The sequence below is a fragment of the Heterodontus francisci genome, chromosome 5, assembly GCF_036365525.1.
Source record: "Heterodontus francisci isolate sHetFra1 chromosome 5, sHetFra1.hap1, whole genome shotgun sequence".
NCBI lineage: Eukaryota > Metazoa > Chordata > Chondrichthyes > Heterodontiformes > Heterodontidae > Heterodontus > Heterodontus francisci.
The window spans coordinates 172,141,055-172,159,359 of NC_090375.1; the positions used below are offsets into that span (position 1 = coordinate 172,141,055).

Sequence of the window (18,305 nt, forward strand, 5' to 3'; positions counted from 1 at the left end):
ACTGTGTGATAGTGGTGGAAGCAGTGAATGTTTAAGATGATGGATGGGATGCCAATCAAGCAGGCTGCTTTGTCCTGGGTGGTGGAGCTGCACCCATCCAGGCAAGTGGGGAGCATACCATCACATGCATGACTTGTGTCTTGTAGATGGTGGACAGACTTTTGGGGAGCCTGGAGGTGAGTTACTCGCCACAGAATTCCCAACCTCTGACTGCTCTTGTCGCCACAGTACTTACATGGCTGGTCCAGTTACATTTCCAGTCAACGGTGACCACCCCCCCCCTCCCCCAAGATGTTGATGTTGGGAACTCAGCAATGGTAAATGTCACTGAATGTCAAGGGGAGGTGGTTAGGTTCCCTCTTGTTGGAGATGGAGATGCCTGGCACTTGTGTGGCAGAAATGTTACCAACCACTTACTAGCCAAACCTGAATGTTGTCCAGGTCTTGCTGCATGTGCCCATGGACTGCTTCATTATTTGAGGAGTTGTGAATGGTGCTGAATACCATGCAATCATCAGGAAACAACCCTTCTTCTGACCTTACAATGGAGGGCAGGTGATTGATGGAATGGCTGAAGATGGTTGGGTCTAGGACACGACGCTGAGGAACTGCTGTAGTGATGTCCTGGGTCTGAGAGATTGGTCTCTGACAACCACAAGAATCTTCCTTTATGCTACGTATGACTCCAACCAGTGGAGAGTTTTCCTTCTGATTATCATTAACTTCAATTTTGCTCGGGCTCCTTGATGCCAAACTCAGTCAAACATTTCCTTGATGTCAGGGGCAGTTACTTTCATCTCATCTTTGGAATTCAGCTCTTTTACCATGTTTAGACCAAGGCTGCAATGACGTCCAGAGCGGAGTGGTCCTGGAGGAACTTAAACTGAGCATTTGTGAGCGGGTTATTGGTAAGTGCCGCTTGATAGCAACGTCACTGACAACTTCCATCACTTTGCTGCTGATTGAGAAAAGACTGATGGGGCGGTAATTGGCCAGGTTGGATTTGTCTTGCTTTTTGTTGTCAGGACAGACCCGGGCAATTTTTCACACTGTCGGGTAGATGCCAGTGTTGTAGCTATACTGGAACAACTTAGCTAGAGGTACGGCTAGTTCTAGAGTTTAATTCTTCAGCACTACAGCTGTTGGGGCACATAGCCTTTGCTGTATCCAGTACGCTCAGCCATTTTCTGATAGCATTCTGGCTGAAGACTGGCATCTGTGATGCTGGGAACCCCAGGAGGAGGCCGAGATGGATCATCTACTTGAGTTTTTTATCTGAGGTTGGTTGCAAACTCTTCAGCCTTGTCTTTTGCACTCATGTACTGGGTTCTGCTATCATTGAGGATGGGGATGTTCATGGAACCGACTCTTCCCATTAGTTGTTTAGTTATCCATCACTATTTGAGACTGGATGTGGCAGGACTGCAGAGCTTTAATCTGATTCTTTGGTTGTGTCGTCGTCAAGCTCGGTCCATAGTATGCTGCTTCCACTGCTCAGAATGCATCTAGTCCTGTGTTGTAGCTTCACCAGGTTGGCATCTCAATTTTATACATGCCTGATGCTGCTCCTGGCTCAATCTTCTACACTCCCCATTGAACCAGAGTTGATTTCCTGGTTTGATGATAATGGTAGAGTGAGATATATGCTGAGCTATGAGGTTACACATTGCAGTGGAATACAATTCTGTTGCTGCTGATGGCCCACAAAGCATCATGGATGCTCAGTTTTGAGTTGCTTGATCTGTCTGGTATATCCAGTCTGGTATATATGTCCTTCTGGACTCGACCAGCTCAGTCAGTAGTGGTGCTACCAAATCAATCGATGATGGACATTAAAGTCCCCCACCCAGAGTACATTCTGTGCCCTTGCCACCCTCAGTGCTTCCACCAAGTGGTGCTCAGTACAGAGGAGTACTGATTTATCAGCTGAGGGTGGGCGATAGGTGGTAATCAGCAGGAGGTTTCCTTGCCCATGCTAACCTGATGCCATAAGACTTCATAGGGCCTGGTGGCCAATGTCGAGGACTGCCAGGGCCATGCCCTCCTGGCTGCATACCACTGTGCTGCCACTTCTTGTGTGTCTGTCCTGCTAGTGGCACAGGACATATCTAGGGATGGTGATGGAGGAGTCAGGGACGTATGACTCGGTGAGTATGACTATGTCAGGCTGTTGCTTGACTAGTCTGTGGGACAGCTCTCCCAATTTTGGCACAAGTTCCCAGATGTTAGTGAAGAGGACTTTACAGCGTCAATTGGGCTGTCTGTTCCTTTGTCGTGTCTGGTGCCTAGGTTGATCTGGTGCCGGGTGAGCCCTCCAGTTTATTTTTACTCTAATTTTTCACAGCAGTTTGATACAACTGAGTGGCTTGCTAGGCCATTTAAGAGTACAGTTAAGAGTCAACTACATTAATCACTTGGATGGAATTATAAATCCGAGTTTCCACAAGACACTACGTTAAAAGGCACAATAAGCTGCTTAGCTGGGAGCAGGAAGTTAAAAAAGACATAGACCAAATGAATGGGCAAAATGATAACAGATGGAGTCTAATGTGGGTAAGTGAGAAGTCATCCACTTTGGCTCTGAGAAAGACAAAACTGAAATATTTTCTTCATGGTGAGAGACTAGGAACTATGGAGGAGCAAAGGGATTTGGGGCATCCATGTGCCCCAATCACTAAAAACAAGCACAGGTACAAAAAGAAATCAGAAAGGTTAATGGAATATTGGATTTTATAGAGCAGTAAATGGATCACAGTAGTGTTTACAATGTACTGTGGTGCAAGGAATGTCATACTTCGTGAGCTCCAGCAGCCCAGCCATCTCTCCTTGATCTTCTTTGGCTTCCCATCTACACTTTGGGAGTCTCCATTGACCAAATCGGTGGGAGCCTACTTAAATATTCAGCATGTTCTTGAGATATGTAATGTTGTTAAAGTAATGACCTTGGTATTCTGATGCTGCGATTTGCTCTCTGCAATCTGTTTTCATAGAGCCATAGTCATAAAGGCACAGGAGGAGGCCATTCGGTCCATCGAGTCCATGTCGGCTCTCTGCAGGGTAACCCAATCAGTCTCATCCCCCACTCTATCTCCGTAGCCCTGTAAGTTTATTTCCCTCAAGTGCCCATCCAATTTCCTGATTCCACCACCCTTGTAGGCAGCGTGTTCCAGCTCATTATCACTCACTACGTGAAAAAGTTCTTCCTCACATTCCCCCTGCATCTCTTGCCCAAAACCTTAAATCTATGTCCCCTAAGTCCTTGTACCATCAGCTCGTGGGCACAGCTTTTCTTTGTCCACTCTATCCAAACCTGTCATAATCTTGTACACCTCTATCAAGTCTCTCCTCAATCTCCTTTGCTCCAAGGAGAACAAACCCAGCTCCTCCAACCTAACCTTGTAGCTAAAATACCTCATCCCTCAAACCCTTCTGGTAAATCTCCTCTGCACCCTCTGAAGGAACCTCACGTCCTTCCTAAAATGTGGTGACTGGAACTGGACGCAATACTCTAGTTGTGGCCTAACTGGAAATTTATGAAGGTTCAGCATAACGTCCCTGCTTATGTGCTCAATACCACTATCTATGAAGCCCAAGATCCCATATGCTTTGCCACCTACTCTCTCAATATGTCCTGCTAGCTTTAAAGATCTACGTACATCAGCATCAAGGTTCCTCTGTCCCTGTACACTCTGTAGAACTGTGCCATTTAGTCTATATTGTGTCTCCCTATCTCTTATGCCAAAATTCATCACCTCACATTTCTCTGTATTAAATTCCATTTGCCACTTGCCAGCCCATTCTGCTAGCCTATTGATGTCCTGTTGTAATTGACTGGTATCATCCTCACTGTCTGGCACACCTCCAAGTTTGGTATCCTGGCAAATTTTGAAATTTTACTCTGTATTCCAATATCAAATTCATTTATGTATATACAAAGAAAGTGGTCCTAGCACTGACCCTTGGGGAACACCACTGTCTACCATCCTCCAGTCTGAAAAACAACCATTTACCATAACTCACTGTTTTCTGTCCTTCAGTCAATTATTTATCCAAGTTGACACTGACCCTCCTTATTCTATGAGTCTCAATGTTGTTAACCAGCCTTTTATATGGTACTTTGTTAAATGCTTTCTTAAATCAAAATAGACAACATCCATTGCTTTCTCTTCACGAACTTCCTCTGTTACATCATAAAAAAAATCAACTAGTTTCATCAAGCATGATCTGCCTTCTACAAATCTGTGCTGAATCTCCCTAATTAACTCAAACCTCTCCAAGTCCCTGTTGATTTTTTCCCTGATTATTTCTAAAATCTTACCCACCACAGATGTTAAATTGACTGGCCCTGTAGTTACTAGGACTGTCCTTACACCCTTTCTTGAACAAGGGTGTCATATTTGCCGCTCTCCAATCCTTTGGCATCTCGTGCAGTATCAAGGAAAGATTGTAAGATTATGGCAAGTCTTACCACCATATCCACTTCCACTTCCTTTAGAAACCTGGGATGCAAGTCATCCGGACCAGGTGACTTATCCATTCTAAGCATAGCCAGCCTTTCCAGTACATTCTGCCTATCAGTTTTTATCTCATCCATTACCTCTACCATCTCCACTTCTACCGATATTTTGTCAGCATTCTTTTCCTTAGTAAACACCGATACAAAGTACTCATTAAGTATTCTACTCTTGCCCTGCACCTCTAAGTATGTATTACCCTCTTTGTCCCTAATAGGCTAAAACCCAACCTCTTACTACCCATTTACTATTTAGACGCCGCTGGAAGATTTTTGGGTTCCCTTTTATGTGAACTCTCATTCTATTCTCATATTCTCCCTTTGCCAGTCTTATTTTCCTCTTCACTTCCCCTCTCAACTTATTGTATTTGGACTGGTTCTCGCTTGAAGAATTCACCTGACATGTATCATACACCATCTTTTTTTGTTTCATCAAATTCTCTATCCCCCTCGTCATCCAAGAAGTCCTGGCTTTGGTTCCCCTACTTTTCGCCCTTGTTGGAATGTACCTAGCCTGTACCTGAAATATCTCCTCCTTAAAGATCACCCATTGTTATGTACCTAGCCTGTAAGTGAAATATCTCCTCCTTAAAGATCACCCATTGTTATGCACCTAGCCTATAATCGAAATATCTCCACCTTAAAGATCACCCATTGTTATGTACCTAGCCTGTAAGTGAAATATCTCCACCTTAAAGATCACCCATTGTTATGTACCTAGCCTGTAAGTGAAATATCTCCTCCTTAAAGATCACCCATTGTTATGTACCTAGCCTGTAAGTGAAATATCTCCTCCTTAAAGATCACCCATTGTTATGCACCTAGCCTATAATCGAAATATCTCCACCTTAAAGATCACCCATTGTTATGTACCTAGCCTGTAACTGAAACGTCTCCTCCTTAAAGATCACCCATTGTTCCATTACAGTTTTTCCTGTCAGTCTTTGGTTCCATTTTACCTTAGCTAGATCCCCTCTCAGCCCATTGAAGCTAGCCTTCTTTCAAATTAGAAGTTCTGCTTTAGATGCTTTCTTGCTTATCCCCGTTACTAATCTAAACCTAATGATATGATGATCACTCTTACCCAAGTGTTCTCCATAGACACTTGGCCCATCTCATTCCCAGTACCAGATCCAGCAATTGGACTGGGAACACATTTCAGAAATTCTACTACCTCCTTTTCCTTTACTCTAACATTATCCCAGTAGCTATTTGGGTAATTAAAGTCTCCCAATATTACCACTCTATAGTTCTTGCACATCTCTGTGATTTCCCCTCAGATTTGCTCCTCTAGTATTCACTATTTGGAGACCTATAGAGCACTACCAGCAGCATGATCATCCCCTTTTTGCTTCTCAACTCTAACCAAATGAATTCTGTCTTTGCCCCCCTCAAGGACATCCTCTCTTTCCAACACTACAATGTCTTCCCTAATCGGTACTGCTACCCCACCTCCCTTTTTTCCTTCCCTATCTTTTATGAACGCTTTTAGGGTGGCACAGTGGTTAGCACCGCAGCCTCACAGCTCCAGGGACCCGGGTTCGATTCTGGGTACTGCCTGTGCGGAGTTTATAAGTTCTCTCTGTGACCGCATGGGTTTTCGTCGGGTGCTCCGGTTTCCTCCCACAGCCAAAGACTTGCAGGTAAATAGGTAAATTGGCCATTATAAATTGCCCCTAGTGCAGGCAGGTAATAGGGAATATGGGATTGTTGCAGGGTTAGTATAAATGGGTGGTTGTTGGTCGGCAAAGACTCGTTGGGCCGAAGGGCCTGTTTCAGTGTTGTATCTCTAAATAAACTTTGTATCCTTGTATATTAAGCACCCAGTCCTCAACATTTTTAAGCCACGTTTCCGTTATTGCCACTACATCATATTTCTACATGGCTATCTGTACTTGCAGCTCACCAGCCTTATACAACACACTTTATGTGTTTACATATATGCATTGTAAACCTGTCTTTGTATTCCTCATAGTCAAAGAACATAGAACAAAGAACAGTACAGCACAGGAACAGGCCATTCGACCCTCCAAGCCTGCGCCGATCTTGATGCCTGCCTAAACTAAAACCTTCTGCACTTCCAGGGACCGTATCCCTCTATTCCCATCCTATTCATGTATTTGTCAAGATGCCTCTTAAACATCATTATCGTACCTGCTTCCACCATCTCCCCCAGCAGCAATTTCCAGGCACTCACCACCCTCTGTGTAAAGAACTTGCCTCGCACATCCCCTCTAAACTTTGCCCCTCTCACCTTAAACCTATGTCCCCCAGTAACTGACTCTTCCACCCTGGGAAAAAGCTTCTGACTATCCACTCTGTCCATGTCGCTCATAACTTTGTAAACCTCCATCACGTCGCCCCTCCACCTCCGTCGTTCCAGTGAAAACAATCCGAGTTTATCCAACCTCTCCTCATAGCTAATGCCCTCCAGACCAGGCAACATCCTGTTAAACCTCTTCTGTACCCTCTCCAAAGCCTCCACGTCGTGCTGGTAGTGTGGCGACCAGAATTGCACGCAATATTCTAAGTGTGGCCTAACTAAAGTTCTTTAGAGCTGCAGCATGACTTGCCAATTTTTATACTCTATGCCCCGACCGATGAAGGCAAGCATGCCGTATGCCTTCTTGACTACCTTATCCACCTGCGTTGCCACTTTCAGTGACCTGTGGCCCTGCACGCCCAGATCTCTCTGCTGAAGGGTTCTGCCATTTACTGTATACTTCCCACCTGCATTAGATCTTCCAAAATGCATCACCTCACATTTGTCCGGATTAAACTCCATCTGCCATTTCTCCGCCCAAGTCTCCAACCGATCTATATCCTGCTGTATCCTCTGACAATCCTCATCACTATCCGCAACTCCACCAACCTTTGTGTCGTCTTACTTACTAATCAGACCAGCTACATTTTCCTCCAAATCATTTATATATACTACAAACAGCAAAGGTCCTAGCACTGATCCCTGCGGAACACCACTAGTTACATCCCTCCATTCAGAAAAGCACCCTTCCACTGCTACCCTCTGTCTTCTATGACTGAGCCAGTTCTGTATCCATCTTGCCAGCTCACCTTTGATTTCGTGTGACTTCACCTTTTGTACCAGTCTGCCATGACAGACCTTGTCAAAGGCTTTACTGAAGTCCAAATAGATAACATCCACTGCCCTTCCTTCATCAATCATCTTTGTTACTTCCTCAAAAAACTTAATCAAATTAGTGAGACACGACCTCCCCTTCACAAAACCATGCTGCCTCTCGCTAATAAGTTTGTTTGTTTCCAAATGGGAGTAAATCCTGTCCCGAAGAATCCTTTCTAATAATTTCCCTACCACTGATGTAAGGCTCACCGGCCTATAATTTCCTGGATTATCCTTGCTACCTTTCTTAAACAAAGGAACAACATTGGCTATTCTCCAGTCCTCCGGGACCTCACCTGTAGCCAATGAGGATGCAAAGATTTCTGTCAAGGCCCCAGCAATTTCTTCCCTTGCCTCCCTCAGTATTCTGGGGTAGATCCCATCAGGCCCTGGGGACTTATCTACCTTAATGCTTTGCAAGAAACCCAACACCTCCTCCTTTTTGATAATGAGATGACTGAGACTATCTACACTCCCTTCCCTAGGCTCATCATCCACCAAGTCCTTCTCTTTGGTGAATACTGATGCAAAGTACTCATTTAGTACCTCGCCCATTTCCTCTGGCTCCACACATATTTTCCCTCCTCTGTCCTTGAGTGGGCCAACCCTTTCCCTAGTAACCCTCTTGCTCTTTATATATGTATAAAAAGCCTTGGGATTATCCTTAATCTGTTTGCCAATGACTTTTCATGACCCCTTTTAGCCCTCCTGACTCCTTGCTTAAGTTCCTTTCTACTGTCTTTATATTCCTCAAGGGATTCGTCTGTTCCTAGCTTTCCAGCCCTTACGAATGCTTCCTTTTTCTTTTTGACTAGGCTCACAATATCCCGCGTTATCCAAGGTTCCCGAAACTTGCCAAACTTATCCTTCTTCCTCACAGGAACATGCCGGTCCTGGATTCTAATCAACTGACATTTGAAAGACTCCCACATGTCAGATGTTGATTTACCCTCAAACAGCCGCCCCCAATCTAAATTCTTCAGTTCCTGCCTAATATTGTTATAATTAGCCTTCCCCCAATTTAGCACCTTCACCCGAGGACTACTCTTATCCTTATCCACAAGTACCTTAAAACAAGTACCTTCTTCGTCTACTCCTATCTAATATGATACTGCATTCTTCTCTAGTACTATCCAACACACTCACTCCTTTTTGCACCTTATTCCTCTTTTCTACTCCAAATACTAATGCACATTCCCCTGCCAATTTAGTTTAAACTTTGATACTGATAATCAGTTCCACTGTTCCTCAGTCAGCTCTGAGGCCAGCTTGCTTCTTTGAAAATTGGGCTTCAAGTCTTCAGTTTCATACATATCACTTCCAAAGCAACATGCTTGCACTGACAAGTTGTCTTATGTAATATTTTCAGCACATCAGCCAGTTCCCCTATTCTGGGACCATAACAATTACTGACTTAGCCCATTCTTCAGTTCAGTCAAGTTTTCTAAGCAGATTGTATATCTTGTTTGATTCTTCTCCATCGGACTTGATCAGTTCACCAGCAATTCCAATTAAACTGGAGATCTTTCAGTTTTCATTTTTCTGATGCCTGCCTTGTTTTGAGAGTAAATTTCAGTCTTGCTTGATTCTAGGGCCCCCAAGGGAGTTATTAACATTAGTTTGACAGTTATACAACTGGCAGTGTATTCGTTCCTCCATTTCTTGAAATTGTGTACGCCAATTTGGGCAGCACAGCGGTGCAGTAGTTAGCACCACTGCCTCACAACTCCAGCAACCTGGGTTCAGTTCTGGGTACTGCCTGTGCGGAGTTTGCAAGTTCTCCCTGTGACCACGTGGGTTTCCGCCGGGTGCTCCGGTTTCCTCCCACAGCCAAAGACTTACAGGTTGATAGGTAAATTGGCCATTATAAATTGCTCCTAATGTAGGAAGGTGGGGATGTGGTAGGGAATATGGGATTAATGTAGGATTAGTATAAATGGATGGTTGTTGGTCAGCACAGACTCGGTGGGCCAAAGGGCCTGTTTCAGTGCTGTATCTCTAAATAAATAATCAGCTTATTTCCTTTGTTCCATACTGTTTTGTGTTGCAAATTTCTTTCTTGATCCATCACCCCTGTTTTCAGTTTAAAAGCATTTTGCTTGCTTGCTTTGGCAGATGCTTTTTCCATTATGATTCAATTGTCGTTTGTCCATCTTTCACAATGATTCTGCACACCTTAATGGCTTCCCACATAGTGACATCATATTTTATTCTCTCTTTGGTTAAATCTGTTATTCCTAAAGTTAAGGAATTTCTCTGATGTCAATTGTTTTTTCTTGATATGCTTCCTCCGTAAATGTCCCTGCTCTTGTAGTTTTGAAAATAATGTTTCTTATTCCCATGTGCTTATTTGTTCTCTACAGATTAGGCTGTTTTGTGATGACCTGGGCAGCTTTCAGATGGGGAAGATTAGAGCAAGTAAATGAGGACTTGGGGAGCAGTCACAAGAGGTAATTTTAAGCTATTGTCAAGGCTGGTGGACGCCATTTTTGTCAGTCATTCCTAAGGAAAATATGTTTTCAAACAGAATTGATATCTAAACTTTGTTGAGTTACAGTGATAACAATAATTATGGCAAAAGGCATTGAAACGGGCTCAAAGGGTTATCTCAGCAACGAGAACTTCACAAGAATTTCAGCTGGTTTGCTTATCTCTGGTGGTACTTATAAAATCTTGCTAGGTTTTATTTACTACTGTTGCTGGTCAACACACCATCAGCAATATTTGAATATCAAAAATAAAAATGCGATAATACCATGATCTCAGTAAAATGACTGTTGACTGATACGTTCGGCATTGCATAGCACACACTAGACTGCAGTTACCTACATGGAGAATTTACTAATGATAATAAGGTTGACTATATTACCAAAGTTTCATTCAGTGGTTAATGCTACCAACAGTATGATGCTTAAGAAAACAAATTGCATACTCCCAAAATGATATTTTTCTGTTGTTTCCAATTCTTTGCACTATGAACCATTCCCCAGCTTGAGCGAATGGGTAAATAACTTCCATGTAGGCCTTTGTAATTTCTAGTCTCAGAAGGTTAGTAATAGGTACACAAGAGCAGTCCAGGTAAACTCATCATCTCCTTACTTGTGGAGAAGGCTTTGTCCAGCAATCCCACTTAACCATCTGGCTGATATCAGGAACTCACCATGAAGAGGAATGTCAGGTTCAGCCCACTGCATTATATAATGGTAAACACCAATGCATTGCACCACTGCACAGCCTCAGGAGTCACATTTTTTAAGACATGCCAAACTAAAACCTTTGCCCGTTGGTGCCAAAATCCCACAGTACTACTATCAGGTAATATATTTACATACACATGACTTTATAATTCATATCTGTGGTAACCAATAGGCTGTTGTCAATAATGATGTTCTACTTGTATCTTTCCAGTGATGGTTATTCATAAGCCTATAACGTTGAGGAGTTATTAGAAGTAACAGTGGATCAAAAACAATATTTAAAAATGGCTGCATTTTGTAATACTATAAACGTCTTCTACAATTTGGAAACTACAGCTGCTAAATGTTTCATTTAACTAAGTGATGCATGTGATATGGTTTCACTTTCTCTGTGTTAAAAGGAGATCCAATTTTAACTAAATCTCACACAGAATAAATCCAAACAACCACAGATGGCTTCAAGAAGTTGCATTGATTTTTTTTTTCTATAACAAATTAAGTAGCAGTTTCTGTCACATGCGTTGCAAAGTATTGTTTTGACCCAGAGGAACCAGATTCCAAGGCAACGTGACAACCAATTTTGAACAGGTACAGGAGAAGATGATTATGGTAACAGCTTTTAGCAGATTTATTGGTTCCACAGAAACTAACATGCAGGCTTTTGAGGTTAATTTTTTGTTTCATCTACAGATAAGGAATTCTTGCATATTGGGTGGAGATAAGATGAGAGAAGGACATCAAAGATTGAGTCACGGATAAGCAGATTATTTTTTAAAAGCTTCTGTGGATGTGCAGGGCCACTTCCTTGAAAGAAAATAGCTCCCGCCAAAGCTGAAAAGATCTGAATAAAATCAAATTCAACGTGTTGAAAATAAACTCAAATGTCATTGTTTGAATAACTTCTGATTTGATTTCTTTTGCTGTCATCCTTAATGAAAATTCACAGGTTGAATCAAAAGACAGAGTATTGCATGACTAATCAGCAATTATGCTGCATAGCAAATAGAATGTTGGCAAGTTAGAAGATGCTTCATTCACTAAAATTGATAGATATGTGAAGCAGAAATGTTGAAATGAATGCTTTGGTTATTGATCTTTGTTGCCTTTCCAGATTTTCAATCATGTTTCCATTGAAAGGATTTGGCTCTGCTTCATGTTGAAATGTTGCTTTTATGTTTCAACAGAGGCTGCCAAATGAGGCATGGAGAGGGGGGCAAGTCTTTTTTAAGAAGAAAGCTTAGACAGCTGGTCAGTTTTCTGAGAAAAGGACTGTCCAGGAAAAGGGATTGATTTTTTAGCTCACTAAAATATTCAGTGTGTTATATTTTATTCTCTTTTCTAATTTACAAGGAGAGACTAATGTTGAGTTGTATTAAGGTGAAATTTGCTATGGAGATCAACTCATCTCATCAATCTTATAGAGCATTGGAGATCTGCTCATCTGATTATTAGCAGACTCCGTGGGCTGAGTTTTATGAGTGAGCCGCAAATCGCGGTGGCGCACTCTGATGTCAGCGGAGCGGCCGCCCCTGATGACATAGAGGGGCCAGCCATGCCGACTCAGTAACGGAGTCCGGTGCCACTGTGCAGGCGCTGGTGCCGTTTTTAAAGGGCTTCAAGCCGTTAGAAGATATTTGAATTTTTAAAGCAACAGTATTTTACATTGGCCTTAAAATATTAAATGAAAGCTGGAGGTCCTTTCCCACACCCACCCCCCCTCAATGTTTTTTTTAATTGGCCCATATGACGAACATCAACTTTATTCCCATCCTGACCTTCCCCACGTCCCCCAACCTCATCACATTTGCCCTTCAAACCCTTCCCACTATCTCCATAGCCAATATAAAATGTTTTCCCCGCTTCCCCTCCCACCCTGATAATTTCACTCCTCCCCCCCCTTCCCACCAGTGACTTGCCTTGCAAATCCGAACGGAGTTCCGAAGGTGCACAAGTTGCGGCCGGCGCCCGTAATATCGGCGTGGGATGGCCACCAGGACCAAGTGAGTTTATTTGCATCTTATTTTAATTAATTTTAATATTTAAAAGAAGGCCCCACCACCAGGTGGCCTGGGGCCGCACAGAGGCCTCGCCGCCGCCGGTATAATGTGGCGGGGCCTTCTCGGAGTCATGGGTTGTGGTGGGCCTCTCCCGCAAGTATTTACGGGCCTTCCCGCCACGACCCACGACATTGAGGGTCTGGTAAAACCCTGCCCTGTAAGTGTGTTGAGTTAATAAGTATTAAAGAAGCATCCCAGCCTACTCAAATGATTAGTTTTGAAGGATTAGGAGGGGACAGTATTAAAATTATTATTAAAAGACTATGAAACTCTTCTCTGGTGTGATTCTATTGACATGAGTAGTCCTTGACTATCTTACTCCAGTGACCATTTTTTATATGTGAGCCTTGGCAGGGAGTGTTGGAAGGCTATCAAACAATCCTGTATATCAATCCAGGGTGAGAACTCTGGCTAATGAGTTTTCAGAATTTTTGTATATCGTGGAAACAGAGCTTTGTGGGCGTTGATTTCTGTTGGAGTCTGCAGGGTTTTGTCAGAGTCTGGGGTTAATGTCTAATCTGACGTAGAAGAACAGGTTGGACTTTATAACTTAACGATTTGTCAGTCAGTCTTTGAACAGTTATGATCTGGTTTGTAATGTTAGTAGCTAGTTAAATATGGAGGATCCTTTCTCAAGCCTGGTTCAAAATCAGTTATCTATCTGCAGCCCAGAAAGCTCCCTATTGTGAAGTGCATTGACATAGTCAGGGGCATCTTCAGTGATATGCAGTCCTCCTTCCTAGCTGTCAGCATTAGGTTATTGTGGGGTGCCTTTGGATCTCCGTTGACCTTTCTTGACAGTCAGTGAAAGGTAGGTTCTACAAAGATATTTATAGGAAGGCTTGGACTTCCATGTTCAACCAGGAGTTTTCTGGAAAGGCCGACTCCTAGGTATCAATCTGTCAAGAGTTGCTTCCCTTGCCTCCCTCCCCCATTGTTTTGGAGAGCTGGAGCTGCTTGAGGTATTGTCCTGACTTTTCCCATCAAAGGAATTTGGAAATGATCTATCAAATTGCTGTAATGGAATTGATGACAGAAAGCACCCGAGACATGTTGAATCCTTTTTGCCTAACTGATGCTAAGGTCTAGATGGTACGTACCCGTGTTTTTTTCTCCATCTCCAGCATTAGTTGCTCATGCTGTTCAGCTATGGCCAGAGTTGCTGAATGTACCTTCTGGTAGATGTTCTCTCCTTCCCGTGTCTGAAATGTAAAGAGTCCCTCTCCTGTATCACACATTCTGTAAATGACAAATGCAACAGTTGTCATTGATTGAATATTCGTACTTGCAGAAAACTCAGGTGCCACTGACCTGAAGTCAAGTCGAGAACCGTATTCCACTGAATTAATAATTAATTCTAAATGTTGCTGACCTGTAGCTTTTTGATGCCTGTCACCTCTTAATGCCCTGTTCACACTTCTGTACTGGCAGTGAAAGGCAACATGGAAATATTGGCCCAGAATTTGCTGGAACAGGGAATTGTTAGATTTTGTTTCCTCATTCTTCAGCTCGGGAAATACGTGCAACACAAATTCATGGTATTGTGAGCTGATAATGACGTGACAAGGTCAACAGAGCATCTAGGATCTTGATGAAGAATGGAACCAACAGTCGAGCTCCTTGCCCAATGAGATTTAAGGATAGAGAACAAAACAAAAGAATGACAGAGCAGGAAATAGGGTGAATTAGAGTCAGAAATTAAATATAGAAAGAGAAATAAAGAGGGGGAGAAAAGATTAAATTAGCAGAGAGAAAAAAAGGAGACAGGAAACATAAGAATTTTTTTTTAAACTTAAGACAATTTATTACTTGCCTGAATGAGGCTCCACAGTTTCAATCATTCGATTTCTGTGGCATTGCAGGAGCATAAACCCCAGCATTAAAAGGGTCCTTATGTCATTAAATACCAACCCTAACTTTCTGTAGCTGAGTTTAATTTGCATTTATTGCACAAATGCAGCAATTTCTTAATACTGATAGGGAAGGTGACAGTGAGCTCCCGTTTTTGCGAGGCTAATGATGGAATGATTCAAACTGTCTAGCATTTATGGCGATTCACAATTCATGGGGTATCTCTTCCTCACTACAAACTGCTGGGCTTTTTAGACACTAATAATGACATGCTCGGCATTATTTTCCCAGCAAATTAAGGGCCTTTCTTTGTGTGGAACTTTGTTGTGTGAATACAGAGTTGAATTTGATTAACATTCCCTTTTTATGAGCTCAGCCTCGTAATAAAAGGAAGTATGACACTAAAAAACAAGTTTGTAGAGCTTTTACCAATCTATATACATCTTGACTGGTCATGGATGAGCTGGACATACAGCCAACCAAATCGGAACTCAGTGATGCCATTGATTCCCTAGCCAGCGGAAAAGCCCCTGGGAAGGACAGCATTACCCCTGAAATAATCAAGAGTGCCAAGCCTGCTATACTCTCAGCACTACATGAACTGCTATGCCTGTGCTGGGACGAGGGAGCAGTACCCCAGGACATGCGCGATGCCAACATCATCACCCTCTATAAAAACAAAGGTGACCGCGGTGACTGCAACAACTACCGTGGAATCTCCCTGCTCAGCATAGTGGGGAAAGTCTTTGCTCGAGTCGCTCTGAACAGGCTCCAGAAGCTGGCCGAGCGCGTCTACCCTGAGGCACAGTGTGGCTTTCGTGCAGAGAGATCGACTATTGACATGCTGTTCTCCCTTCGTCAGATACAGGAGAAATGCCGTGAACAACAGATGCCCCTCTACATTGCTTTCATTGATCTCACCAAAGCCTTTGACCTCGTCAGCAGACGTGGTCTCTTCAGACTACTAGAAAAGATCGGATGTCCACCAAAGCTACTAAGTATCATCACCTCATTCCATGACAATATGAAAGGCACAATTCAACATGGTGGCTCCTCATCAGAGCCCTTTCCTATCCTGAGTGGTGTGAAACAGGGCTGTGTTCTCGCACCCACACTTTTTGGGATTTTCTTCTCCCTGCTGCTTTCACATGCGTTCAAATCCTCTGAAGAAGAAATTTTCCTCCACACAAGATCAGGGGGCAGGTTGTTCAACCTTGCCCGTCTAAGAGCGAAGTCCAAAGTACGGAAAGTCCTCATCAGAGAACTCCTCTTTGCTGACGATGCTGCTTTAACATCTCACACTGAAGAATGCCTGCAGAGTCTCATCGACAGGTTTGCGTCTGCCTGCAATGAATTTGGCCTAACCATCAGCCTCAAGAAAACGAACATCATGGGGCAGGATGTCAGAAATGCTCCATCCATCAATATTGGCGACCACGCTCTGGAAGTGGTTCAAGAGTTCACCTACCTAGGCTCAACTATCACCAGTAACCTGTCTCTAGATGCAGAAATCAACAAGCGCATGGGTAAGGCTTCCACTGCTATGTCCAGACTGGCCAAGAGAGTGTGGGAAAATGGCGCACTGACACGGAACACAAAAGTCCGAGTGTATCAGGCCTGTGTCCTCAGTACCTTGCTCTACGGCAGCGAGGCCTGGACAACGTATGCCAGCCAAGAGCGACGTCTCAATTCATTCCATCTTCGCTGCCTTCGGAGAATACTTGGCATCAGGTGGCAGGACTATATCTCCAACACAGAAGTCCTTGAAGCGGCCAACACCCCCAGCTTATACACACTACTGAGTCAGCGGCGCTTGAGATGGCTTGGCCATGTGAGCCGCATGGAAGATGGCAGGATCCCCAAAGACACATTGTACAGCGAGCTCGCCACTGGTATCAGACCCACCGGCCGTCCATGTCTCCGTTATAAAGACGTCTGCAAACGTGACATGAAATCATGTGACATTGATCACAAGTCGTGGGAGTCAGTTGCCAGCATTCGCCAGAGCTGGCGGGCAGCCATAAAGACAGGGCTAAATTGTGGCGAGTCGAAGAGACTTAGTAGTTGGCAGGAAAAAAGACAGAGGCGCAAGGGGAGAGCCAACTGTGCAACAGCCCCAACAAACAAATTTCTCTGCAGCACCTGTGGAAGAGCCTGTCACTCCAGAATTGGCCTTTATAGCCACTCCAGGCGCTGCTTCACAAACCACTGACCACCTCCAGGCGCGTATCCATTGTCTCTTGAGATAAGGAGGCCCAAAAGAAGAAGAATATACATCTTCTATCATAAGACTGATTAATAGGTTCTGTTTAAAATCATGAAACATCATCATGATGTTGCTGATAGGAGGTGCCAAGCATAGCCTCCCACTTCTGTCTCAGATAAAAAGAGGTAGATTAAAAAAAACAAAGCACCTTGCAGGAAATAGTCTTTTTTTAAACAAAAACCTGGCACCCTTTCTCCCTTCACTGCTACCATCAGGCCCACAAGTTTCCTCCGCCTCTTTCTTCTGCTTTTACGATGCCCTTCGTCTTCCAATAAGGCACCTGCCATCTACTTGCAACTTACCTGCGGCAACACTGTTGAGGTTAAGAGCTCAGTGGAACAGGTGTGCGAGTGTGTTTGTTGCTCTGAGGAGGGGAGTTAGCTAGGGATGAGTACTATGGCAGGTAAGAACAAGAGAAGCAAAGAGAAAGTATGAACACAGACTGGCAGCTAACATAAAAGAGAATGCCAAAGTTTTCTACAGACATATAAATAGTAAAAGGATGGTAAAAGGAGGAATGGGACCAATTCGGGACCAACAAGGGGATTTACACATGGAGGCAGAGGGCATTGCTGAGATATTAAATGAATACTTTGCATCGGTCTTTACCAAGGAAAAAAATGCAACCCTGGCAATGGTGAAAAAGGAGGTAATTCAGAGAAGGGTGTAAGATTGATAAGGAGCAGCTATTGAATAGGCTGTCTATACTTAAAGTGGATAAGGAATTAGGACCGGATGAGATGCATCCAAGGAAAGTGAGAGTCCAAATTGCGGAAGCACTGGCCATAATTTTTCAGTCTTCCTTAAATTAGGGGTGTTGCCAGAGGACTGGAGAATTGCAAACATTACACTCTTGTTCAAAAAAGGGTGTAAAGATAAGCCCAGCAACTACAGGCCAATCAGTTTAACTTTGGTGGTGGGGAAACTTCTACAAGTATTAATTTGGGACAAAATTAATTGTCACATGGACAAATGCAGGTTAACTCACGAAAGCCAGCATGAACTCCTTAAGGGAAAATCACATTTAACTAACTTGCTGGAGTTTTTTGAAGAGACGGTTGATGAGGGTAACACAGTTGAAGTGGTATACATGGACTTCCAAAAGGCATTTTATACAGTGCCACACAACAGACTTGTGAGCAAAACTACAGCTTATGGAATAAATGAGACAGTAGCAACATGGATATGGAATTGACAGAAAACAAAAAGTAGTGAATAATGGATGTTTTTCGGGCTGGAGGAAAGTTTGTAGTGGAGCTCCCCAGGGGTTAGTGTCAGGGCC

General features: G+C 43.4%; 1 protein-coding gene across 4 annotated transcripts in view; it reads right to left on the reverse strand.

Annotated features, from left to right (window-relative positions):
• dok6 (docking protein 6) overlaps window positions 1-18,305 on the reverse strand; it is a 506,642-nt gene that overhangs the window by 65,877 nt on the left and 422,460 nt on the right. For all 4 annotated transcript variants that reach the window (XR_010975088.1, XR_010975089.1, XM_068032346.1 and 1 more), the window contains exon 6: window positions 14,007-14,145. Coding sequence is in view for 2 of the 4 variants with exons in the window: in XM_068032346.1 (XP_067888447.1) it covers window positions 14,007-14,145 (139 nt within the window). In the remaining 2 variants the exon portion in view is untranslated. The remainder of the gene's footprint in view (window positions 1-14,006; window positions 14,146-18,305) is intronic.